The 27,974-nt window shown below is 44.0% G+C and overlaps 1 protein-coding gene across 1 annotated transcript in view; it reads right to left on the bottom strand.

The window, feature by feature from the left end:
* dars1 (aspartyl-tRNA synthetase 1) overlaps nucleotides 1-27,974 on the bottom strand; it is a 123,313-nt gene that overhangs the window by 20,462 nt on the left and 74,877 nt on the right. The window contains exons 9-12 of the mRNA XM_038789924.1: nucleotides 27,013-27,072; nucleotides 19,188-19,299; nucleotides 4,899-5,033; nucleotides 3,262-3,409 (exon numbers count right to left, since the gene is read on the bottom strand). Coding sequence (XP_038645852.1) covers nucleotides 3,262-3,409; nucleotides 4,899-5,033; nucleotides 19,188-19,299; nucleotides 27,013-27,072 — 455 coding nt within the window. The remainder of the gene's footprint in view (nucleotides 1-3,261; nucleotides 3,410-4,898; nucleotides 5,034-19,187; nucleotides 19,300-27,012; nucleotides 27,073-27,974) is intronic.

Consider the following 27,974-nt stretch of genomic DNA (forward strand, 5'->3'; position numbering starts at 1 on the left):
GGATAACAATATGAAAAATGAAAATTGCTTATTGTCACGAGTAGGCTTCAATGAAGTTACTGTGAAAAGCCCCTAGTCGTCACATTCCGGCGCCTGTCCGGGGAGGCTGGTACGGGAATCGAACCGTGCTGCTGGCCTGCTTGGTCTGCTTTAAAAGCCAGCGATTTAGCTGAGTGAGCTAAACCAGCCCCTAATAGAGGGCAGATAGAAAGTATGGAGGGAGGGAGAGCGAGAGTAAAGAGAGAGGCAGACTGGGAGGGATGGAGGTGAGCTCCTGCATACTGATGTCCCTCCGAGCTCTTGCCACATCGGTGCTCCCCTGCCCGCCAGCCAAGCACTCGACTAGCCCAGTGGTAATACCATGCACCTGACATTGAACCAACTCCGGCAAACTTTGGCCTGTCTGAAATGTCCACCATGGCCCCCACCTGCAACAATTACAGGTTCGTGCCAGCCACAATGGACGCAATCTTTAAAAGGTGGAGACTGAACAGTGGGACATTGTTAGTGATTTTTACATGGACTATAGACTAGTGACGTTAGAAGAACTGACAGAGAAGTTTCAACTGCCCAAAGGGAACGAACTACGGCACATACAGATCAAAAACCTCCTCCGTCGGGAAATAACAAGGCACCCACGGATGCCGGGATAGTCACTGGTAGCAGAGCTGTTGGACGTGGGTGACTTAGGGAGGGGGAACTGCGGGAACCTTAATGGACGACTGTTGGAGAAGGCACGTGCCCCGCTAGATGAGACAAGGGAAAAATGGGAGCAAGAACTAGGCATAGAAATAGGATGGAGACTCTGGTGCGAAGCGCTGAACAGGGTAAACTCCACCTCCACGTGTGCAAGGCTAAACCTCATGCAGCTAAAGGTGGTGCACTGAGTGCACCTAACCAGAACCCAAATGAGCAGGTTCTTCCCATAGGTTGAGGACAAATGTGAACGGTGCCAGGCAGACCCAGCTAACCACACCCTCATGTCCTGGGCATGCCCCAGACTTGTTAGATTCTGGACAGCCTTCTTTGAGGCTATGTCTAAGGTTGTGAGTGTGAGGATGGAGCCGTGCCCAAAAGTGACAGTCTTCGGGGTCTCAGAACAGCCAGAATTCTTCATGGGGAGGGGGCTGACACCCGAGCCTTTGCATCCCTAATCGCCCGCCGAAGAATCCTGCATTCTTAAAAGCCGGCGATGGCCGTTGGGCACTTTTCCCATGATCAGGATCGCTGTAATCGATCGCTCCTCAACCCGCCAGTGACCCATCCACGGGTCGCAACTCTCAGTTTGTAAAACCTTGGGCTAGAAGATGGGAGATAGAGAAGGTGGAAGTGTGAGATTATGCACTTTGGCAGGAAGTAAAGAAAACAGAATATTTTTAAAATAGTGAGAGACAATTAAATGTTTGGTGTTCAAAGGAATTTGGGTGCCCTGGTACGTGAAACACAAAGTTAACATGCGAGTAACTAGGAAAGCAACTGGTATGTTGGGTCATTGAAGGGGGTGGGACTCGATGGACTGAATGGCTCCCTTCTGTCGCTGTAGGAATTCTATGGTTTTATAGTTGTCTTTTGAGGAAAGATTGAGCAGAATGGGCCGATATCCTTTGGGGGTTTATAATCTTTTTTGTCACAAGTAGGTTTACATTAACACTACAATTAAGTTTCTGTGAAAAGCTCCTTGTCGCCACATTCCAGCGCCTCTTCGGGTACACAGAGGGAGAATTCAGAATGTCCAAATTACCTAACAGCACGTCTTTCGGGACTTATGGGTGGAAACTGGGGCACCCGGAGGAAACAGACGCAGATACAGGGAGAACATGCAGACTCCGCACAGAGAGTGACCCAAGCCGGGAGTCGAACCTGAGATCCTGGCACTGTGAAGCAACAATGCTAACCATTGTGCTACTATGCCACAATGAGAGGTGATTCTAACAGGGCTGAACAGGGTAGATGCCAAGAAGCTGTTTCTCTGGCTTGAATCTAGAACTAAAGTAAGTAAAGTTGCCACAGTAGTAAATGACCATAGGCTGCTTTTCCCTTTGAGGGGGAGGGCTGACCAGTGGTGATTTAATCCGAGGATCACCACACCAGGTGAGGGGGTACAGTTGAATGAATAACCTCAGCCGGTACGGGAACTGAACCCGTGCTGCAAGCCTTGCTCTGCATCACAAACCAGAAGTTCAATCAACTGAGCTATACTGGCCCCAACTGAGCTAAACTGGTTTAGAACTATAAGCACAACTGCAGGGTAAGGGGGCAGTCAGTTAGCACTGAGATGAGGAGAAATCCCTTCACTCAGACAATTGTGAATCTTTGAAATTCTTTGTCCTAGAACTCTGTTAATGCTGAATTATTGAGTACATGCCAGGTGGAGATTAGTAGACCATTGGAAGCGAAGAGAATATGAAGATGAGATGCAAAATGGAGTTTAGATCAATGATCAACCATGGTTATTAGAACATACAGTGCAGAAGGAGACCATTCGTCCCATCGAGTCTGCACCGACCCACTTAGGCCCTCATTTCCACCCTATCCCCTCCTAACCTTTTAGGACACTAAAGGCAATTTAGCATGGCCAATCCACCTAACCTGCACGTCTTTGGACTGTGGGAGGAAACACACGCAGTCTAGGGGGTAGGCAGGAATGTGGGGTGGAAATTACAAACAGACCAGCCATGATCTTATTGAAAGGTGAAGCAGGCTCGAAGGGCTGTGTCGCCTACTCCTGCTCCTAATTCGTATGACTTTGACTGGCGATCAGGCTTGAGGAAGCATATGACCCACGTCTACTCTTAATTTATGTTTTTAAGGTATTAAGTGCAAGTTGTTATGATTGAACCACATGTTGACCAACAATACTGGAGTATTCTTTTGTGGTTTATCAAATAGTGCCATCCTAAACAGGCAGATGAGGTCTTGTCTTGTCTTCAAGACAACAGCATTTCTGACAATACAGGACTTTAGTACTGGAGAAAAAAAATAATAGTCCAGATTATGTGCACACGTTCTTGAAATGTGCTTGAAGTGACTCAGAGACAAAGCTGCTACCACTTAATAATTCAATAAAATATAATGTAACATTAATTTCAAGTATAGCGCACCATGGAGGAGCATCACTAAACATTCTGACAATTACATTTTCCCTTGCAAACATTCAAATTATGCATTCATCCTCCCACGCAAGGACCTTAAGAAAGGCAAAATGTGCTAAAACGGTGAGAAGAAATAAACTAACTGAACATAGACAATAAATTATTTTACCTATCTCTCAACCCCTTGAAAATCTGTACCAGAGTTCCAGCAATTTCTGTCATCACCTCATGATAATGGTAATTGAATGCCATCTCAATATCCAGCCCAACAAACTCAGTGAGGTGACGATGTGTGTTAGAGTCTTCAGCTCGGAACACTGTGAAAAAAAAAGTTAACTTAAGATGTATGCTCATTTTCTAAAATTCAAAACTAATTGCAATACAATACCCTATATGTGTAAATAGATAGTATTACAACATAATGGGCAGTTAAGCTTCATTGAAAAAGTAAAAAGAATTTGAATTACCCTAAAATTATAACATTAAAACTAGGATGGCTGACAAAGATGAAGAGAACAGGCTACTTCTGCATGCGCTTAAAAGGTTTGGGGTGGCATAGTAGGGATTAAGTGCAAGTTGTTATGATTGAACCACATGTTAACCAACAATACTGGAGTATTATTTTGTGGTTTCTCAAATAGTGCCATCCTAAACAGGCAGATGTGGTCTTGTCTTGTCTTCAAGACAACAGCATTTCTGACAATACAGGATGTTAGTACTGGAGAAAAAAAATAATAGTCTAGATTATGTGCACACTGCTGCCTCACAGCGCCAGGGACCTGGATTCAATTCTGGGCTTGGGTGACTGTGTGGAGTTTGCACTTTCTGCTCGTGTCTGTGTGGGTTTCCCCCCACAGTCCAATGATGTGCAGGTTAGGTGGATTGGTCATGATAAAATTGCCCCTTAGTGTGCAGGTTAACGGGTTGGATAGGATGAGGCAGTAAGGATAAAACGAGGAAGTGGGCCTAGGTGGGGTACTACTTCAGAGAGTCCGTGCAGACTCGATGGGCCAAATGGCCTCCTTCTGCACTGTAGGAATTCTATGATTCTATTCTATGATTGCTTCAGTGTAATTTTTAAACTCGGAATAAACTCAGTTTCAGAGCACTGGGATATTCCAACAGTTTGCATCAGAACTACTGGAATGAAACATTGGTTATTGAGAGAACATAAAATGAATAAGATCCAAGTTTGCAAACAAATATTTTTTATAACGTCTATAAAATCTGAAAGTGTCAAATTGATGGATAACGTACTACAGTGGCAGTCATTTTTTGACATTGAAATGGCTTGAATTTTTAATGCTATCTGGCTAGACCATGGTGCAGAATGACATGACTAGCATGGGTTCAATCCCAGTATCAGTTGTGATAGTTTATGGAGGGCTCCCCCTTGTCTTGCCCCATGCTTGATGTGGTGAGTGCATCTATTGGAGAGGAATGCCTATGGTCCTTCATGGACTACCAATTAATTACCTTCAATGCCAAAATAAATGTGCAGCACTAGTGATAAGATTCTTCTACCCAAATCAAGCCCTCCAATAATCATAGTGTTTACATGACAAAGTACAGAACAACAAGGCGGCATGGTGGTGCAGTGGTTAGCACTGCTGCCAAACGGCGCCGAGAACCCGGGTTTGATCCCGGCCCCGGGTCACTGTCCGTATGGAGTTTCCACATTCTCCCCGTGTCTGCGTGGGTCTTATCCCCACAACCCAAAGATGTGCAGGGTAGGTGGATAGGCCACGCTAATTGGGCACTCTAAATTTATGAAAAAAAAGAAAGTACAGAACAACACAGACTTACCAGGTCCAATGCAAAACACTTTGTCAAAGTCAGCACAAATACACATTTGCTTGTAAAGCTGTGGTGATTGAGCCAGGTAAGCACTGGTTTTAAAGTAGGACACGGTAAATACGTTGGCCCCTCCTTCGCTGGCAGCTGCAAGAAAATCAGTAACACAGAATTGGTGATTTACATCTCTAAATAGGATTACTTATATTTTTCAACAAATAAAGGTTTCAATCAACATTTTTGATCCTGACAAATCTCCTTGTGAATTCTCTGCAGATTCTCCAAAGGATGCGTCATCTAACATTGACAGAGCCACCTACAGAAGTGGCATCTTTGGAGACCACTCACTTTTTAATATATTAGATTTTTATACATAAATAGGGAAATATTTAGATAACTCATACATTCTGCATATTTAAATATACTTGACTATACCGAAATACAGGTCATGGTTCAAGCACAGATTATTGCTGATTGTACATGTTAAACAGGTCTATTGCAATCTCATTTCCTGCCTTTTGATGCGTGCAAATTAGCTGTCACATTAGGGCAGCACGGTAGCCTTGTGGATAGCACAATCGCTTCACAGCTCCAGGGTCCCAGGTTCAATTCCGGCTTGGGTCACTGTCTGTGCGGAGTCTGCACGTCCTCCCCGTGTGTGCTCCGGTTTCCTCCCACAGTCCAAAGATGTGCAGGTTAGGTAGATTTGCCATGATAAATTGCCCTTAGTGTCCAAAATTGCCCTTAGTGTTGGGTGGGGTTACTGGGTTATGGGGATAGGGTGGAGGTGTTAACCTTGGGTAGGGTGCTCTTTCCAGGAGCCGGTGCAGACTCGATGGGCCGAATGGCCTCCTTCTGCACTGTAAATTCTATGATTATACACGTGAGCACAGTACACAAGCATCTCAGTGGCTGTGGAAGATAGATATATGATCTTTCTTATGGCTGTGAAAATTTAAAAAAAGTTTTATTCAACAAATTGAAGACTCTTGTGAATTGGTCCATGCTTTTGCTTTGCTTTGTTTAATTTACTTGGTCGTGTCTTTTTATTCGGGGTGATTTTGCTCTTTAATTTGACACTTTCAGTTGTGTTTGAATTACTTCAATTTTACATCATTCTAGCACTGAAGAGAGTTATATTCAACAATTCAAACAAACCATTCTCTTAAGCAGGACAGTGAGCTCGAGGAGGATTAGGATTTTTCTTGACCTCAGGGGTGCTTCTACCACCGCATCATGTCTGGCTACGGGTGAATCGTGAGAGAAGCCCAAATCGGGCTTCGCCCGAGTCACCTGACTCGTGGTGTGATCCAGGTAATTGTATTGGGCTCATTTAAATATATATGGCCATCTTGACTCCGCATTCACCCGGGGCCCTGGAGTTACTGGCCATGCCGGCAAGGCCTCAACTGGGCGCTGGTCTCCACAAGCCGATGGCGCCACAGAGGCGCCATGATCTCTGAGGTGCTGGTCTCGCTGCTGAAAATATTTCAAATGTGGGCTAGACCAGGGAGAAACTCCCCAAGGCCCAAAGAAATGGCAAGTGTGGGTGAATACCCAGTGTGGGTCTGGATCTCTCCCAGAAAGCTAGCGGGAAACACCCCACCAAACTAGTCCAAAATTACACTTAGAAATGTTTTGGTTAAATCATGGCCCTCGCCTTTTGGGTGAAAGATTAAACCTATGTAAAAGACCAAGACACTATTTTGCAGAAGGACAGAAGAGTTAAACGTGGTGCCTTAACCAATATTTATTCCTCAATCAAATTACACAGATTATCTAAGTCAGTACCACACTGCTGTTTGTGGAAGCTGGCTGCTGCGTTTCACACTTTATCATAGTGACGAAACGTCAACGAGTATTTCATCGACTGTAAAATGCTCAGGGATGTCATGTGGTCATGAAATGTGCTTTCTGAATGCACATCTTTCTTTTTTGAAAGGAGATGGATTAATAAATCCCATCACACAGTCACTTGGGTGTGTGAGGCACTCTGCTTGCTCTTCATGAGGGGGCTTTCCCACCATCTGTAAACAAACCTATAAACTTCACAAACGACTGGAATAGTGTGCATTGGCAAACACTGCCACAAACTTCGACACAGCTGCCTCCTTTCAAAGCACTTCAGGTAATATCAATTAATATGCAAAACATTGTTGCATAAACCAGGTCTTTTAAGCCCTGTTTGCCAGACCTACTGACCAGTACTTTTCCAAAGAAAACCAGCCAGCAACAGAAGTCTCGTTACTTGTGTTCTGAGCAGAAAACCATTCCTCAAAAAGAGATTTGTTGTTTAATTCCCAGAACAGGACTGAACAGAAGGGGGCAGTGTTGGACTAGCCAAAATAAACCCCAGAGCAGCACAGAGTGTGAAACTAAATGCAAGCAACAAATAGGTTACTGAAACCAACTGGCACAAATTTGTTTTCTTTTGGCAAAGATTTTAGATGATTCATACTGGGTGAAAATACTAGTAATAAAAAATAATTTTAAATATTGGCGATGGTTATGATATCTAAATTTGCTACGTGGTGAAAATGGTCAGGTGGAAAAATAAACTGCAAATATGCCACTGGCAGACATTGTAACATTATCATCCAGGCCAATCTATTAATGTTACTTCAATTGTAGGACATTTTAAAAGCCTTTAAAAAAAAGATTTAGAAACATTAGTTTAATGTTTAGTTACCTCAAGTAATCCTATATTATTTGACAAGCTATGAACAATTTTTCATTATTGATAATTATACAGGTTTGTAATAAATATAGCATGCTGGATTAAAATAGTTTTGAGGGCTAATCTATGACACTAACATCATTTTTGTCAAAATGACATTTTAAATTTACTATTTTCCAATTGAAACATAGATTATATTGCATACAGTTTAATTTCCTTCAGTCAAAAATATAATACTGAACAAATTACACTGAAACCAGTAGGGGGTAGCCTTGGCAGCAATTCAAACCCATGAACAAGCATTTGAAAATGGACAGAGATCCAATTTTTAGCATCTCGGTATGTCCGCCACGTCACTAACCATTCAAGAGTGCAACAAATAACCCAATTTGCCCCAGTTGCAAAATGGGCTTTGTGAAAATTTGTGCTATGCTTTGTCTCCTAAAATGTATGTTTGTCTAACAGATAATATCTGATCGTAAATTTTGCATATTAACTTTTGAACAGATGTTTGCAATTTCTCATTTCCTCACTGCAAGATAACTTTAAAAAATTTATAAATTGCTTTTTTCAAATGGCAGTTACAATTTTGAAAGTTTATTAACAACTTCTTTCAAATTCCAGTGAATGCCATTAGTGATTAAGACTTGTAAAAGTTGCACTGCATATATAGACAGGCTAAAAACCCAACCAATATGGTTTTATGGTCCTAATAATAATTTAGGCAAAGAATTAAAAATGGTTAGTGTTACAAACTGACTGCCACAAATACAAGGAGAAACGTACATTTCTGCATGGTGTTTAAGTTCTATAACAATATTTCATCAGCATAGTTTTCAAATGTGTATCAAACTTTGCCTACATGTGAGTGTCTAACAGGTCGATATGATGTGACCAGTATGTGGGTGAAGCATGCTTTCTGCTTTTGAATACTACTTTGCTTCTCATTTCAGCACACACCACTGACAATCGGCAATGTGAAAAAAAAAGAGCTAAAGAGAAAGCCTCTCTCTGCAAGTACACAAGCTCTCCATCTGCAAATCCGGCCCTCGGTCACTGTTTGTGTGGAGTTTGCACATTCTCCCCATGTCTGCATGGGTTTCACCCCCACAATCCTAAGATGTGCTGGGGGCTTTTCACAGTAACTTCCTTTGAAGCCTACTTCTGACAATAAGCGATTTTCATTTCATTTCATGTGCAGGTTAGGTGAATTGGTCATGCTAAATTGCCCCTTAATTGGAAAAAATAATAATTGGGTATCTAAATTTTTTTTAAAATTATAGAGGTGAAATGAAATATACTGTGAGACGCTCTACAGTACTGCACTCTCAACATATGGAGTGGAACAATACTCACCTGTTTGAGGCTAACATTGTGATGGTGGCTGGCACGGTGGCGCAGTGGTTAGCACTGCTGCATACGGCGCTGAGGACCTGGGTTCGGTGCTAGTCCCGGGTCACTGCCTGTGTGGAGTTCGCACATTCTCTCCGTGGCTGCATGGGTTTCACTCCCACAATCCAAAGGTGTGCAGGGTAAGTGGATTGCCCATACTAAATTGCCCCGTAATTGGAAAAAGATAATTTGGTATTCTAAATTTTTTTTTTTAAAAAGAAAAAATACGCGATGGAACCTGCCATTGAAGCAAAGCAGTCCACTCTCACAAATTACAAGAGAGACCTAAGCGCCATTGACCTGGTGTGCCACTGACTATTGGTTACAAATCTGCTAGAATATCCAGATATCCTTCACCACAGGGCATGTCAGGGGTTTGCATGAACAGATCAAAATAGCAATAAAGCAAAGTACATGAGCAAAGAAAAGAGCTCCATTGAAAACAAAGGCGGGGATCCATCACCGACCACAATAAACAGTTGAGAGAGATGCGTGCAACATTACCTTGAGTTTTACTCAGTTATTTTCAAAGGCAGGAGTCGCGACCCGCCAGTGGGTCACTGGGCCATCCACCGCGGCGTTCTTGATCGCAGGAAGTAGTGCCCAACAGCTGGCTTTTAAAAATACCGGCTGCAATGGGTTTTAAAAATGATAGCTGTGACCAGCTTTCAGAATGCCAGCAGTGCTGTGCATGTGTGCCCCCTCAACAGTATGCAGGCGCGGAGCACAGTGAGAAAGACTGCCTCCTCCTGAGTCAGCACGCTGACCCAGGAGAAGATTTTTAAAAAACTTTGACGCAGTCTTCCTGCCTGAAGTGACGGCAGAGAGCAGGTCACTTGCCCCGAACACTGACGTCACGTGCTCTGGGCGCGATTGAGATTCCCCCATTTTGTTAGCAACAAGTAAGCAACTGGATTGAAGAATTTAAAATGGATCATTTTGTAATAAGGAAACAGTCCAGGATCTCACCACTAAACCTGCTAGAGAGTGTGGCTCAGGAGAATCCACAGCAGGACAAAGCAGTGGTGATGTGTGCTGTTCAGGAGAGTCCACAACAGGACACAGCAGTGCTGGTTTGAGCTCCAGGGCCTCTGGCGAACAACCCATTAAGAAGCTGAAATCTGGCACAAAGCAGTATAAAAATATTTTTTTTGAGCCAAGGCAAGTCAGGATGCTAAGTTCATGTGTGTTATATGCAGGGAAGTACTGGCAAATGAAAGTTAAAACCCTCAAAACTTCAAAGGAATTTGAAGACTAAGCATGGCAAGTAAGAGGACAAACCTCTTGATTTTTTTCAAAGGATGCAGCGAGAACTTAAATCGTAAGCTGAAGTCCTCAGCAGAAATGTTACATTGAATGACAAAGTACAATTAGCCTCTTACATGGTAGTCTTCTGTGTAGCTAAAGAGAAAATGCCCCACACTGTAGCAGAGAGATTAATTCTTCCTGGAGCAAGTGACATAGTTCATACTGTCCAAGATGAGAAGTTAGCTGAAAAAGTGAATTGCATCCCAGTTAGTGATAACACAGAGCTCGCCGAATTTGTGATATTGCTCTGAGAATTTAAAATCCCAGCTTATTTCTCGCTTGAAATCAGCACAGGGGTTCTCAATATAACTGGATGAAAGTACAGATGTTTCAGATTGTGCAACCTTGCTAGTTTACGTTAGGTATGTTTGGCACAATGAATTTGTTGAGGATTTGCTGTGAAAATGAAAAATGAAAATCGCTTATTGTCACAAGAAGGCTTCAAGTGAAGTTACTATGAAACGCCCCTAGTCGCCACATTCCGGCGCCTGTTCGGGGAGGCTGGTACGGGAATTGAACTGTGCTGCTGGTCTGCTTTAAAAGCCAGCTCTTTAGCCCTGTACTAAACCAGCCCCTAAACATGTGCTGCCTGACTGGCGAAGAGATTTTTGAAGCATTGAATAGTTGTGTGCTTGGAACGTGCGGGCTTGACTGGATTCATTGCAGAGGAATGAAGCAACCAACATAACTGGAGAAAAACAGCGGAGTTATAAGGATTGAGGAGGCAGCTGGCCAGGAATTGTTTGGAATCATTGCTTTATTCACCGTGAGGCATTGGCATCAAAAGGAATTCCATCTGATCTTGAAGTGGTGTTGAAAGTGGTGTGCAAGTTGTGAATTTTATCAAACACAGCGCACTCAGACTTTTTGAGACTGTGTGTTCCGATATGGGGGCTGAGCACACACATTTATTGTTCCACACAGAAGTACGTTGGCTGTCAAAGGGTCGGGTGCTAGTCAGAGTTTATGAACTGAGGTATCAAATCCACACTTTCCTCCTCTAGAAATCATCCCTCTGGCTGATTAGTTAGCTGATAAAACCTGGATGCTAATTATGTCTTATTTTGCAGACATCATTTCAATTCTAAATGAACTAAACCTCAAATTGCAAGGGAAGGATGATGATTGCTTTTGGCACTGTGAAGAAATCAAAGCTTTCCAAAAGCCATTATAAGTTTGGTAATCATGAGTGCAAACCCAAAACTACTGTATATATCCGACACTCCTACGACACATCAAAGAAAACAGTGTTAGTAAAGAAACTGTCAATAGACTGGCAACCCTTATTCAGTCGCATCTGGCTGCGCTGATCAACAATTGTTGTCGCTATTTTCCAGAGAAGCTTCAGATATTAAGAGAGAAGAGGTGGGTGAAAAATCCCTTTGGGTTTGAGACCCCAGAGTCAGTTATTAACTTGCAGCTGACTCCAAATGAAGAAACTGAACTTCTGTGCCTCAGCTGTGACAGCACATTGAAAACATGGCACAAGTTACAAGCAATGATCTACATGTGCGAGGTTGGATTTTCCGTCCTCACAAAGATGAAGACAGCACAAAGGAACCGGCTGAACCCGGCACCCGCTATGCGCATAGCCCTCTCGTCCTGTGAACCTGATTGGAGTGAGATTGTGAGGACCAAGCAGGCGCAGCTCTAGCATTAAAGGTAGGAGAAAATGGTGGCTCGCGAATGTAGGCTGGTGTGGGTCGTGAGGGTCGGTCGGCGTGGGTCCCGAAGGATGGCCACTTGGTAAAAATGGGTTCCGGGTAATAAAGTTTGGAAAACACTGTTCCAGGGAAAACACTGTCACCAAATAAGTTATAGATACCATAGAAAGCCTGCTTGTTCCAGCAGAGCTGAATATTGGACTCACAGTAGAGGAGCTTAGCAAAGCTATTGACTGCTTGCCATGAGCAAAGGTTCAGGTGCCGGTGCTACACCACCTAAACTTATCAAGAACGAGAATCCAACACTCCTGCAGCATAATGCACATATTTCTCTGTCTCTACTGGAGGTAGGTGTCAGTGTCCCAGGATCTGCATGATGCAAAGTAACCTTGTGGAAGAATAAGGGTGACCACAGCAATTATAAAGGCATTGTCCTGCTGAGCATCATGAGGAATATATTTGCCCATGTTACCCTTGAGACTATAGATCCTAGCTAAATGCATCTATTCTGAACCCCAGTGTGGTTTCAGAACTGGAAGATGTACAATTGACATGATCTTCTCATTACAGCAGTTTCAGCGAGAGACCGGGGAGGGGAAATGCAGGGACGGAGGGACAAAAGAGGCCAGAAAAGGAACAGGGCTACAAAGTGCCACAACCAAGGGCTCGAAACAAGGAAACGCTGCAAGCACCCACCCAGTACCGTCTGTGGGCGAAGGGGGCCCCCAGAGTGCAGGGGGCTACCCGCGTGGCGGACACACAGTGGACGGCCATGGCGGGTGCCCCCAGGACAAGGGGAAACCCCGGAGCACAGAGACCCGACCGCATGGGGAGAGCAGTGACAGCGGCCACCCAGGACGGCCCCCTAACAAAGGGAAACCCCGGAGGGCAGGGGCGCGTCCACTAGATAAGTATGGTTAATCCCACAGGAACGAGGGGGCAGAAGCCCCCCACCAGGATAATCACCTGGAACGTAAGGGGACTTAACGGCCCAGTGAAGAGATCCAGAGTCCTCACCCACCTCAGAAATATGAGGGCCGACATAGTCTTCCTCCAAGAGACGCACCTGAGGGAGCAGGACCAACTGCGGGTAAGAAAGGGTTAGGTGGGACAAACCTACCATTCCTGTTATGGGACAAGGGCCAGGGGGGTGCCGATCCTGATCGGCAAGAGGACAATGTTTAGGTCGACAAAGACGGTTACAGACCCAGGGGGGCGGTATGTCATGGTCAGCGGGGCCCTGGATGGGGCGCCGGTAGTTCTAGTCAACGTGTACGCGCCCAACTGGGACGACACGAGTTTCATCAAAAAGACCATGCCAGAAATCCCGGACATAGCGACGCATCTACTAATCATTGGGGGGGGGGGGGTGAAACGGACTTCAATTGTGTACAGGATCCAAAGACGGACAGATCAAACCCCAAAACGGGGAAAACCTCAAGCATGGCAAGGGAACTCAGTCACTTTATGGAGCAGATGGGAGCAGTGGACCCCTGGAGGTTCGCCCACCCGGGGGAGAAAGAATTCTCCTTCTTCTCCCCTGTACACAGCATATACACCAGAATTGACTTCTTTGTGGTGGGGAAAACGGTGCTTCCAGGGATAGACAAAGTGGAATACTCCGCAATTGTGATATCAGACCACGCTCCACACTACATGGACGTGCGGCTAGAGACGGGAAGGGCCCAGCGCCCCACATGGAGGTTGGACGGTGCCTTACTAGCTGACAAGGCCTTCAGCGAAAGGATAACGCGGGCCATAGAAGAGTACACGGAGAACAACCAAAACGGGGAGGTCTCACCCTCCACGTTCTGGGAAGTGCTTAAGGCCGTACTAAGAGGGGAAGTCATTGCCTTCAAAGTGCAAAGAGATAGGGAGGAAAGGGTGGCTAGGCAGAAGCTGGTCGACTCCATACTGGAGGTAAACCATAAATACTCCGAGGCCCCGAACGTAGAGCTCCTGGTGGAGAGGAAAGAACTACAAAGGAACTTTGACCTGCTCTCCACCAGGAAAGCAGTGCACCAACTCCACCAGGCGCGCGGGACCCTGTACGAACACGGAGACAAAGCCAGCCGCCTGTTGGCACACCAGCTGAGAAAGCAGGCAGCCACCAGAAAAATTGCGCAAATCAGGGGTAATGGAGGCACGTTGGAAACAGAACCAGAGAGGATTAACAAAACCTTCAAGGCCTTCTACCAAGAGCTCCTCAGAGCCCCCAACGGGGAAGGCTGGGATGAACGGGTTCCTTGATGGACTGGACATACCAGTCGTGGGAGAGGGCAGAAAACGGGACCTGGAAGCACCACTAGCACTGGGAGAGATCATGGACAGCTCCATGCAGGCGGGGAAGGCACCGGGACCGGACGGATTCCCGGCGGACTTCCACAAAAAATTTGCGACAGCGCTGGCCCCGCACCTGTGGGAGATGTTCACAGACTCGCTAGCTAGGGGAACACTGCCACCCACGTTAGCACAGGCCTCAATCTCGCTGATACCTAAGAAAGACAAAGACCCAACGGAATGTGTGTCATACAGACCCATCTCTCTGCTGAACACAGACGCCAAAATACTGGCCAAAAGGCTAGCCCGAAGTGGTCGCAGAGGGCCAGACGGGCTTCGTCAAAGGTAGATAGCTTACCTCGAACATCAGGCGCCTGCTAAACGTGATAATGACCCCCTCCGGGGAGAGAACACAAGAGGTGATCATCTCCCTGGACGCTGAAACGGCCTTCGACAGAGTCGAATGGAAATACCTCATAGAGGTACTGGAGCGGTTCGGGCTTGGAACGGGGTTCACCGCTTGGGTAAAGCTCCTATACAACGCTCCCATGGCGAGCGTACGGACCAACAATACCAACTCCCAATACTTCCAGCTGCACAGGGGCACCAGACAAGGATGCCCACTGTCCCCGCTGCTGTTTGCACTAGCAATCGAACCGCAAGCAATCGCGCTCAGGGCAGAAAAAAATTGGAGGGGGATCCGAAGGGGAGGCAGAGAGCACAGTCTCACTCTATGCAGATGACCTGCTCCTCTACATCTCGGACCCACAGAGCAGCATGGACGGAATCATTGCGCTCCTGAAAGAGTTTGGAGCCTTCTCGGGCTACGAACACAACATGAGCAAAAGCGAGATCTTCCAAGTACACCCGCAAGGGGGAGGGGCAGCACTAAAGGTGCTGCCGTTCAAACAAGCCCGACACAAATTCCACTACCTGGGGGTCCAAATAGCCCATGACTGGAAAGGGATCCACAAATGGCACCTCACCAGTCTGACAGAGGAAGTAAAAAAGGACCTGCAAAGATGGAACACACTCCAGACGATCAAAATGAACGTACTGCCCAGGTTCCTCTTCCTGTTTAGATCCATTCTGATCTACATTCCCAAGGCTTTTTTCAAAGCACTGGACAAACTAATCAAGGCGTTCGTATGGGGGGGGGGGGGGGGGGGGGGGGGGGGGTAAAAATGCTAGGATCCCAAAGAAGGTCCTACAAAAAACAAAATCCAGGGGGGGGGGGGGCTAGCCCTCCCAAACCTACAATTCTACCACTGGGCGGCAACAGCCAACGAGTAAGAGGATGGATCCAGGAGCCAGAGGCCGAGTGGGTGCGTGCGGAGGAGGCCTCCTGCATGGGGACCTCCCTCCGGGCCCTCGCCACGACAGCACTCCGATCCCCACCCAAAAAACACTCCAGCAGCCCAGTGGTGACAGCCACCCTCCAATCCTGGAACCAACTGCGGCAGCAATTTGGCCTGACCAAAATGTCAGACAAGGCTCCCATCTGCAACAACCATAGGTTCACACCAGCACTGACTGACGCCACCTTCAAAAGGTGGAGGCAGGACGGAGGGACACTGACAGTCAGGGACCTATACACGGACGGCAGGATCGCAACACTGGACGAACTGACATTTCGGCTAGCCAGGGGGAACGAGCTACGGTATCTGCAGCTCAAAAACTTCTTACGAAAGGAGACAAGGATGTACCCACAATCGCCACTACAGACACTACTGGAAGACCTACTGGACGCAAGTATCCTAGATAAAGGGAACTGTAGCGACATGTATGGCCGACTGGTAGAAAGAGCCGACACCGTACTGGACGCAACAAGAAAGAAATGGGAGGATGACCTGGGGATTGAGATAGGGTGGGGACTCTGGAGAGAAGCACTGCATAGGGTCAACTCCACCTCCACGTGCGCAACGCAACTAAAAGTGGTACATAGAGCCCACTTAACAAGAAACCGTATGAGTAGGTTCTTCCCGGAGGTGGAGGACAGATGTGAACGGTGTCAAAGAGGCCCGGCCAACCACGCCCACGTGTTCTGGTCTTGCCCCAGACTTGTGGAGTACTGGACAGCCTTCTTCGAGGCTATGTCCAAAGTGGTGGGGGTGAGGGTAGAGCCATGCCCGCTAATGGCGGTCTTCGGGGTTTCAGACCAGCCAGATCTATTCCTGGGGAGGAGGGCAGACGCCCTTGCCTTTGCCTCCCTGATCGCCCGCCGTAGAATCCTGTTTGGCTGGTGGTCAGCAGCACCACCCAGAGCTGCAGACTGGCTGTCCAACCTCTCGGAATCTTTCCAAATGGAGAAAATCAAATTCGCCATCCGAGGGTCAGATGACGGCTTCCACAGAACGTGGGAGCCATTCATGAAATTGTTCCGGGACCTGTTTGTGGCTAACGAACAAGAGGAAGAATAGTCGGGTGGCCAAGAATCAGGGGAAAATGGATGGGAATCGGGGGAAGGTAGCCCGGGTGGGGGGGGGGGGGGGGGGGGGGGGGGGGGCTACGGGTTCGTTATGGGGGTTTGTTCTCATGGTTTTATGCTTATTTCTTTTTCTTGTTAATTTATTGTTTTTGTATTGGAGGGGAGGGGTTACTGTTTTTCTCTGTTGTGATAAAATTTGTTGTTGAAAACTTGAATAAAAATTATTCCAAAAAAAAAGGAAGGACAAAGCCGCAAGCGACAGTCTGATGGCAAGCTAAGGCCCAAAACCAAATTGTAAATAAATGCCTATAAACATGTGCCTCGGCCATATTGGGGAATGTAAAATATGTATGCCGGTTAAAGGGGGTGGCCACAGTTGTTATTATGAAGATGCTTGCCTGTAAATATACATGTTAATTTTTTGCATGTTTTATTTTCTAATAATTTGTAATTTGTTGGATATAAAATATGAAAACTCAATAAAAAACATTTCCCAAAAAAAAAGTACAGCAGTTTCAAGGCAGTTGTTGTGAAAAATGCAGACCAATATATATCGCTATCATTGATCTCATTGATGATTCGACCATGTGAGCAGAGCCAGTCCATTTGAGCTGCTGGAGAAAACTGGCTGCCCACTGAAACAGTTCACTGTGATCTTCTATTCCCATGACAACACGATGGGTAAAGTCAACGGTGATGGGGCAATGTCAGAACCCTTCTGATCTGCAGTAGAATCAAACAGGCGTGTGTTCTTGCACCAACATCTTTTTGCAAAGTCTTCTCTTTGCTCCTGTCATATACCTTCAGAGCATATTCACAGAGTATCTACTTACATTCCAAAACTGGTGGAGGCTGCTTAGCCTGGTCTAAGATCCAAGACAAAGGTATGTCAAGTCCTCATCAGAGAATTGCTCTAAAAGTTTGGGTTAACCATCACATCAGGAGGACAATTGCCGTGGTCCAGGATGTTGCCATCCTGCCACCTATCAGAATTTACAAGGTGATATTTGAGACTGTTGATAGCTTCACATATCAAGGCTCCACAAACATCGGCAATCTGTAAGTTGATGCTGAAATCAATGCACACATCGCAAAAGTTGCAGCTGCTAAGTCTAAGCCAAATAAGAGTGTATGTGAAATAGTAGCAACGTCACAGAATACCAAACTGCGAGTTTACCAAGCCTGCGCCCTAAGCCGACCCCTCTCCTCCACAGTGGTGAGATCTGGAGACATATGCTATCTCAGATGTATCCACAGCATCCCTGGCCTGGACAAGGTCACTAAGTCCTGGAGCATACTACTTCCATCTGCATAAACTAATTGCTAAACCTACGATGTCTGCCTTGGCCATGTACATTGGCTGGACGATGGCCAAACACTCAAGACGTTCTGTCTGTAAAATTAGCTTCTGGGTCACAACGTCCTGGACTTCCATACCTCTGCTACAAAGACACCTGCAAGCGAGATATGAAGATGCCGAATATTGACACTGATAACTTGCAGACATTTGCTGGTGGTTGCAACCTCTGGAAGATGATTGTTTGGATGGGCACTGGAAGAGGCGAACAGACACAAAAAATTAATCTGGCCGAGAAGAGAGCCCAGAGAAAGAGAGGCCAGGGAATTGTGCACCTCTCAGCCCAATTTTCCTCTGCAGCAAATGATCATAAGACATAGGAGCAGAATCAGGCCATTCGGCCCATCGAGTCTGCTCTGCCATTCAATTATGGCTGATATGTTTCTCATCCCCATTCGCCTGCTTTCTCCCCATAACCCCGATCCCATTATTAATCAAGTACCTATCCATCTCTGTGTTAAAGTGAGGCAGATACTGCCATCCACAGTGAGGCTCCTGAGCCACACTAGGTGATGCTTAACACAGAGTTGACCACCACAGCACAAACCATCATCGTATGAGACGGAAGGCTTACAGATCATTGCATACATCGGAAGAAGTTAAGCTATTAGATAGAATCAGGGGTGTATGTGAACAAAGAGTCTGATTTTAATTATTACTGGTTTGCAGGATGTTTACTGGTGGTTTAGTAACATAGAATTGATACAGTGCAGAAGGAGGCCATTCGGCCTATCAAGTCTGCACCGACCTTCTGAAAGAGCATCAAACTTAGGCCCTCTCCCCAGCCCATCCACATAACCCCACCTAACCTGCACATCTTTGTGACTGTGGGAGGAAAGCTGAGCACCCAGAGGAAACCTATGCTAACACGGGGAAGAAGTGCAAACTCCTTAAGGCAGTCACCCAAGGCCGGAATTGAACACAGGTCTCTGGCGCTGTGAGGCAGCAGTGCTAACTACTCTGCCACCATACCACCCATTATGCCATCCATTTTAGGTTTATGTTCCACAATTCTGTCCATTTTTCTGTAAAAATAAATGCTTCATCAATAAATTACTGACAATGCATAAAGACAATATGTTTACAGTTTAGTTTCATCCTTATATCTTTACAGTGTAGCATGTTCTAAACTTTAAACTTTGTATTACATAACATAGGCCGTTGAGACATTTGTGGCCAGGTCAAGTTTATGTACCTGAAATAATTTTGGGAGTCTGGATTTCAACAAATTCCTTTTTGATTAGTGTTTCCCGGAACAGTTGGCATACACCAGCTTGCAGACGAAAGATGGATTGACTGGTCATCGTCTGCAATAAAGTCATTCAAGGAGTTAAGTTTGTTGCATGGGTGCTGACTAATAGTTACTGCTGAGATTTTAAAAACAGAGCTATTAACCTGGACATTTAGGTTAATAAGCAAGTTTATATTCAATGGACTCAATATACCAATGATCTAATACTTTATTAGAACAGTTTTCCTACATTAGTCAGTGTAATATATTTATCACCTATAAGCTTGTGATCTGATAGTTTCTCTAAAAATTGTTGGAATAGTTTTTGAAAATCAAAAGTAGTTAGTGTATTAATGTAACAGTTTGTGCCCATTTGGGAAGGGCAGAATCCATAAAGCTACATTAAAAAGGTTTGTTAAAAAGCCTCAGCTCTTATGTCATGAAAACACATGTAGTTTGAAGGGATTTATATCTGTACTGGTAAACATCAGAAATAAGGTATAGTTTTAAGTGTTTCATTTAATGTTTCTATGTCTGGAAGGGTAAAACCTACAGTTAGACCTACTGTCATGCTGGACAAAGCAGTTTGTATGTATGAGGGTTGGATAAGTTCCAACTGTGTTTCTATTATGCTTGAAGAATAAATAAAAGGCATAAGCATATACGGTAGCAACTGGAGACCCTTTTAAGGGAAAAAAGCTTAAGTTTTAGTTTTAAGTGGATATATTGCACTTGGCAACAGGACAGTGGGGAATGAACCACTTTCAACTCTGTCAGAAGCTGAACAGGGCAAGGGAATTGCAAAGATGCAGGCTTCATAAGGGACAAGTTACAGTTCAGAAAACTGGGGAATTGGGACAGAAAGGATGTCTAAGACGACTGCAGTTAAGAGAACAGAGACCAAGGCATGTTCAGAAGAATTCAAGGAAGAATAAACAAAGTGTTCCGAGTTAAAGGATCAATTGCAGTAAGTAGATTTAAAGTGGGACAGCAGACTTCAGAGGTAAATGAAACATTCTATGCCAGTTTAATACAGTCAGGGAATCAAGAGTTTAAGCAATTGTTTTTTTTATATAAATTTAGAGTACCCAATTCATTTTTTTCCAATTGAGGGGCAATTTCCAACTAAGGGGCTGGTTTAGCACAGGGCTAAAGAGCTGACTTTTAAAGCAGACAGAGGCAGGCCAGCAGCAAGGTTCAATTCCCGTACCAGCCTCCCCGAACAGGCACTGAATGTGGCGATTAGGGGCTTTTCACAGTAACTTCATTTGAAGCCGACTTGTGACAATAGGCGATTTTCATTTAATTTCAATTTAGTGTGGCCAATCCACTTACCCTGCACATCTTTGAGTTGTGGGGGTGAAACCCACGCAAATACGGGGAGAATGTGCAAACTCCACATGGCCAGTGACCCAGGGCCGGGATTCGAACCTGGGACTTTGGCGCCGTGAGGCAGCAGGGCTATCAACTGTGCCACCGTGCTGCCCCGAGTTAAAGCAATTGTCAACAGTTTTCACGCAGTCAAGACAAATAAATCCTAATGGGGTTGGTATAAAATCCTGTACTAGGTTAGTTGTTAAAAGTGTTATTTCGAAAATCTGAATTGGATTTTGGAATGCAAAGTGCTAGTAGAAAGCATTGTGAACAAAGATTATAAAATGTGTTTTTTGGGAGTGGTGTTTGGAAACTCTCACGTGACAATCATCTGGGGAGATTATGGAGGAGAAAGCCAAAGACATTCACTTGAGGTTCAGAGTGGAGAGAGCATTTGACCATGCCATCTTGTTTGCTTAAAAGGACGCTGTGATACTGAGACTGAGGTAGCTTCAGATATACTTCGTAATCAGTGTTAATCTTAAATCTGTGTGTCTTTGTTAAGCTAAGGGGGCGGGGCGGGGAGGGGGGGAAAGAGTAAGAAGTATTAAGTATTCTATCATAATCAAATTTTTCCATGTTTAGTAAATGTTTTCTTCTTGTTGTTAAAACTAATGAGCGGTCCTGTGGCTCTGTTCTTCCATGTTTTATTTTAAAAAGTAAAAGTTATAGTCTTTTTGAGTCAGGGTTACGTTCTGGAATCTTCCTGTCCAGTTACATCAGCAACTGGGATCGCAACACTAACTACAATTGTAGTCTGAGAAGTGTTTTGCAAAATTGATAACTTTCCCCCCCCTCCCCATTTCTGTATCTGCCAAGTCTCATCAGACATACAAGCTAACCCCCGTTTTAAACCATGGGCTCAGCCAGACAGTCATCTTTTTCTCTAGGTGCTGACCAGAATAGTTTAAAAGTCAGCCACAGTTTCCCTTCCCGTCCATTCAAGTGGTGAAAGCTTGGCTGCGCTCACCGATTTCCCAAAGTACCAAAAGATAAGTCATGTTTTGTATCATTGCCTGCATGATACGTAGAACATTAGCTACTGACTTAATGTGAAGTGTCTAAATGAAAAATGTAATTGTATTAAACACATATTCAATGCTTCTAAAAAAAACATGAAAGATTCACATGTCTAATCAGTGGAGTACACAGTTACTATGCTTGACTTCCTTTCATAACCACACAAACCCAACTGTCACTGAGCTAATGGCAACACACAATTTCACTCTTCAAATTAAGCAGAACAAATGAACACAAATGTAATATGGTCCTGGTGCAAACCTATATATTATGTAGTATTTTTTATTTGCTTAAGTCTTACAGTGACAGTATCATAATTTACATATTGTTAACTATTATTCACGTGAAGCGCTTTTTAATATCCCTTTCCCCCTTTCATTTATTTTTGGAGAAGAATAAACATCAGGTAGGGAGGGATCAGTCCCAAATTATCTGGGTAGAGATGTCAGCAAACAAATTCCTATTAGGCAAAAAAGCAGTATGATGGATACCGTTCCATGGATAAATAGATACAAGTCAAAATGTAATAAAATCAGGGTAGGCACCACTAAAGAAAACTGTGAATAGAAGTGGAGTGTAGAGATGAAGAGTTTAAAGCAATCATAAAAGGGAACATGTTGTTAAAAATAGAGACAGGGCTACTCAGTAGAGAGAGGATGAGATATTTTACAACAGGTTTATAAATGGCAATGGAGGTGTACTCTATGAAACATGTACCATTGAAAAGGAACTGGTTCTGCAAAAATTAATACAACAGATTGTGGATACGTGCACGCTAGGCTGTTGAAGGAGGACGGAGAGGAAGGTGCAAAAATAATGATGAATTTACAATGCTCTTGAAACATGCAAATTATAACAAGGCACTCAAGGGTAGAAATCATAACAAGGAAGAGAAGAATAACCAAAGTGACCACTGACTGTTTTATCAGTTGTGGGCAAATCATTAGACCCAAGATTTTACATAGAACATAGAACAGCACAGCACCGTACAGGCCCTTCGGCCCACAATGTTGTGCCGACCATTTATCCTAATCTAAGGTCAACCTAACCTACACCACTTCAATTTACTGCTGTCCATGTGCCTCTGTCCATAATGACTCTGACTCCACCACCTCCGCTGGCAATGCATTCCACACACCCACCACTCTCTGTGTAAAGAACCGACCTCTGAGATCTCCCCTATACCTTCTTCCAATCACCTTAAAATTATGTCCCCTTGTGACAGCCATTTCCACTCTGAGGAAAAGTCTCTGGCTAGCCACTCTATCCATGCCTCTCATCACCTTGTACACCTCTATCAAGCCACCTCTCTTCCTTCTTCGCTCCAGTGAGAAAAGCCAGAGCTCCCTCAACCATTCTTCATAAGACATGCCCTCCTGTCCAGGCTGCACCCTCTCCAAAGCATCCACATCCTTTCTATAATGAGGCGACAAGAACTGGACACAATATTCCAAGTGTGGTCCAACCAGGGTTTTATAAAGCTGCAGCAAATCCTCGCGGCTCTTAAACTCAATCCCCGTTAGTGAAAGCCAACACACCATACACCTTCTGAACAACCCTATCAACCTGGATGGCAACTTTGAGGGATCTATGTACATGGACCCAAAGATCCCTCTGTTCCTCCACACTTCCAAGAATCCTGCTTTTTACATTGTATTCAGCATTCAAATTCGACCTTCCAAAATGAATCACTTCACATTTATCTAGGTTGAACTCCATCTGCCACTTCTCAGCCCAGCTCTGCATCCTGTCAATGTCCTGCTGTAACCTGCAACAGCCCTCAACACTATCTACAACTCCCCCAACCTTTGTGTCATCGGCAAACTTACTAACCCATCCTTCAACTTTATCATCAAAGTCATTTATAAAACCACAAAGAGCAGAGGTCCCAGCACAGGTCCCTCCAGGACACCACTGGTCACCGACCTCCAGGTGGAATACTTTCCATCCACTACCACTCGCTGTTTTCTTTCGGCCAGCCAATTTTGCATCCAGACAGCCAAATTTCCCTGTATCCCACGTCCCCTAACTTTCTGAATGAGCCTATCATGGGCAACTTTATCAAATGTCTTACTGAAATTCATATACACCACATCCACTGCCTGACCTTGATCAATGTGTCTTGTCACATCCTCAAAGAATTCAATGAGGCTTGTGAGGCATGATCTGCCACTCACAAAGCCATGCTGACTATCTTTAATCAAACTATGTTTCTCTAAGTAATCATAAATCCTATCTCTCAGAATCCTTTCCAATACTATAAGTGGGAGGCAAGTGTGCGTGAGTGAGAGAGAGGGTGACGAGTGTCTGTGATTGAGCAGGAGCTGAGTGTGTGTGGGTGAGAGGAAGGTGAATGTGTGTGGCTGAGAGATGCGAGTGCCTGTGTTTGAGGGAGAGGCGCGGACTACAAACTTCAGCTCAGCCAATACTCAGCTGCCCGTATTCTGTTTTGCACCAATTTCCATTTGTCCATCACCCTTGTCCTCGCTCAAACATATTCCTTGGAAAAGGCCGGAGTCAACTTTAAAATATGTATACTAGCAATTAGATTTTTGCATCGTTTTTCCAGGTTCCCTCCTCTAGCTCATTTGCAGGAGTGCCCTATTTAAACTCCCCTGCTGTTCCATTGCTTCCTAAAACCACTTATTTAACCAATTTCTTACCATCCTTCCAATCCCAGCTTCCTTGACTTTATGTTTATTTTACATTTGATGCATATTAAAGGTGATTTTTAAATGCAAATCACCGTTGTGACAAATCCTAGTTGATGGAGAAAATTTAAGGCAATGGCACTACTTCCACTAAACAGAGAAGACCGAGGTGATTTCGTCTAGTTTTTTTTAAATTATGAAAGATTATGAGGTGAGGAGTGAAAAGTTATTTTCTCTAATCTGGTTAGTGGTTATCAATTCAAAATTGATAGGTTCACATAAATTGTTAGAGCAAAGACTGCTTTGCCATAATAATCTGTAGAGGCAGAGATTATATTTTTGAAAGGGAGAGTCGATAAACATTTGAAACTTAATAACAGGACAACCGGAAAGCAAAGCAGTGGGGTGAATTGTTGGATTATTTTAGCAAAAGAGTTACAAGGGCTTGATGGGCCAAATGGTCTCAAGTAACACTTTGAGCTTCTAGGGTTCTAAAGTTTACTTCAGTGACAACCCTCCACTATTCGGAGAAAGCACTTGGTTGCTACTTTTAAAGAAAATTCAGGTGATTTTAGTTAATATACTACTTTTTGAGTAGTTTTTCATTGAGGGAGGGGTGTTGTGATTTTGGGAGATGTGACATTGGCATACTGCACATGGCTGCTATAAGACCAGAGTACACAGCCCAGATACTAGCCAAATTAGGCGGATTTATATCTACAGAGTCCTGTTTACGAATTCCTCCCTCCCATCAGACTGCATGCTATCAGATAACATGCCCTCTACAAATGTTACTAGATTTGCTTTATAAAGGTAGGGAAGGGTCTCCTGTAGTTGAGAAATTTTATGAATGTATGCCAGCAGCCATCATGTGAGAAGTTGCAAGAACTCGGAGGTCACCTCTGAGCAGTTGGAGAGGGGAAACAGAGAGCGGGGAAGAGGGAAAAACTATGGTACTATTTGAAGAAGAACAGGGGAAATCTCCCTGGTATCCTCGTCAACGTTGATTCCTAACCAGCATCTCTAAAACAAATGATCTGGTCATTATCTCATTGTTGTTTGAACTTCAGTTCAAATTTGCAAGACATTCGTGGATGGCCCCGGGGAGGAGGGGAATTGCCCATTGGAAGTTTTAACTTCCTGAGAATTTCCACATAGGTCCATTGGGCCCCGACACGCATTTTCAGTTGTACATCTGGTCCCTGGTGATCCGGAAACCAAAGGGTTTGGCCCAATGCGTCTGGGAGAAACATAACTGCTGCAACAAGCGTTGTCTATGCTTTGATTCTTTGAATAACCATATTGAATTCCAGGAAAACTAAAAGGCAAACGTCAGATTCTAGACAGTAATTATTTGAAATTTCTACAGTAATCTGCACATGCGATATGGTTGTCATTAAATGCACAAAAGGGCAGCATGGTAGCCCAGTGGTATGCACTGTTGCTTCACACGCCACGACCCAGGTTTGATTCCTGGCTTAGGTCGCTATCTGTGCAGAGTTTACACTTTCTCTCCATGTCTGCGTGGGTTTCATCCGGGTGCTCCGGTTTCCTCCCACAAGTCCCATAAGACGTGCTTGTTAGGTGAATTGGACATTCTGAATTCTCCCTCAGTGTACCCAAACAGGTGCTGGATTGTGGCAACTAGGGGGATTTTCACAGTAACGTCATTGCAGTATAATGTAAGCTTACTTAGACCATAAGACATAGGAGCAAAATTAGGCCACTCAGCCCATCGAGTCTGCTCCGCCATTCAATCATGGCTGATATTTTTCTCATCCCCATTCTCCTGCCTTTCCCCCCAAAACCCTTGATGCCCTTATTAATCAAGAACCTACATATCTTGGTCTTAAAGACACTTAGTGACTTGGCTTCCACAGCCTTCTGCAGCAAAGAGTTCCACAGATTCACCACCCTCTGGCTGAAGAAATTCCTCCTCATCTCTGTTTTAAAGGATCATCCCTTTAGTCTGAGATTGTGTCCTCTGGTTCTAGTCTTTCCTGCAAGTGGAAACATCCTCTCCACGTTCACTCCATCCAGGCCTCGCAGTATCCTGTATGTTACTTGTGACACTAATAAAGATCATTATTAAATTCAGTCCACCAGACATAAGATCTAACAACTCTTCTTTCCCTAGATAGTAGTCAGCTAAGTTGGGGATATTTATTTATAAGCATGCTATCAAGTTAAATATTCATTAAAACTCAGCGATTGAGTGATGACACCAGGAATAATATGGAACAACCAGACACCAAATACAATAGTTATCAGTTAAGCAGACAGAATTGTTTCGGGATCCATTAGGTCAAATAGGCACTAATAGAATAGTTTCAGATAAGGTGCAACAACCAAATAAATACATAGAAAACTGATAGTAATGCTGGTAACTTTCTAAGTGTGAAACTTATAAACTCTGGGCATTTTGTGACAGCACAAGTGAGTAAAGCTCAACACAATTACAAGGTCAAGGTAGTGATGAAGAAGTCTTGATAGTCAACTTGGATAAAGTAGGTAATTCAACATTAAACATGTTAGTGAAGAGTATCTATGACTGTTACCAGCAGATTGTACAAAATATGTTAAACCATATACAAGTTAGACAACAGTATAGTATTACAAATGGTGGAAATCTGAAATAAGAATCGAAAATGGAAGAAATACTTAGCAGGTCTGCAGAGAGAAAGAGTTCATGCTTCAGGTCAACAATGATCCATTGTCAGAATGCTATGTATGATTTAGCTTACCCTTAGGTCAATTATTCGATTATCGAGTCTCGTATCTTGGTTGACAGTTGCCCTTCCTTCCTAGATATAAAAAGTATAATCTATAAAAATTTGATCATAAATAATTATAGTCACTGGATCTTGTTTGCAAATTTTAATACCAGTAGCTTATTGGTAAATTGGTGGAAGGGTGTACTCTGATCAGAAATTGTAAATTGTCGGGCATTTCTCTGTATCCTCCTCTTCCAAAATCCCAAGTACTTGTTCTAAACCAGCAAATCAACCAATGCAAAAAAAAAAGTGTGAAAAATTGGCCTAATAATTAGTCAAATTACATTGGAAGATATGGCCTAGGTTTCCTAATGATAATAGTTACCCATAAATGAATGGGTTATCATTAGTGTTATGATCAGCAAACCTAATCCGTTATCTTGAGGTGCATAAAAAATATAAACAATGATGGCCAACATACCACAATGGGAGGAAGCAGCTACCTCCACAAAAACACAATAGACTGATACGATAGAAAATTACAACTCCAACATAAACTGCAATGAAATACTATTTTTAGTTTTTTTAGTTGTCGACCTCACAAGGCTGCAGCCAGCTGCTTCTTACAGTTTAATCGAGTTCCCCCACTTCAGACACCTGCACCCTGTCAGACATGTTGTCCCAAAGGATTATATTTTTGCCCTCTGTAATATATCATGTCACTAAGCTGTCAAAAACAGTAGGACAACGTCTAAAAAGTATGCCATCTTTTGATCGCTTATAGATAGCAGCATTACTTATTTTCATTATTTCTAGGCACAGAACATTTCCAGGTTTTATAATCAATATATATTTAAAAATTACAAGTTGAAGCAGTGCTAATTAGAATAGTTTTACATTAATATATTTTAGTTAGAGCTCAATTTACTTTTCATCCAACGGGTTCTCAATGTGAAGCACTGTTTTTGATATTTGTGTACTATTGCAATTCA

Source organism: Scyliorhinus canicula, chromosome 2 (genome assembly GCF_902713615.1).
Source record: "Scyliorhinus canicula chromosome 2, sScyCan1.1, whole genome shotgun sequence".
NCBI classification, from domain to species: Eukaryota; Metazoa; Chordata; class Chondrichthyes; order Carcharhiniformes; family Scyliorhinidae; genus Scyliorhinus; species Scyliorhinus canicula.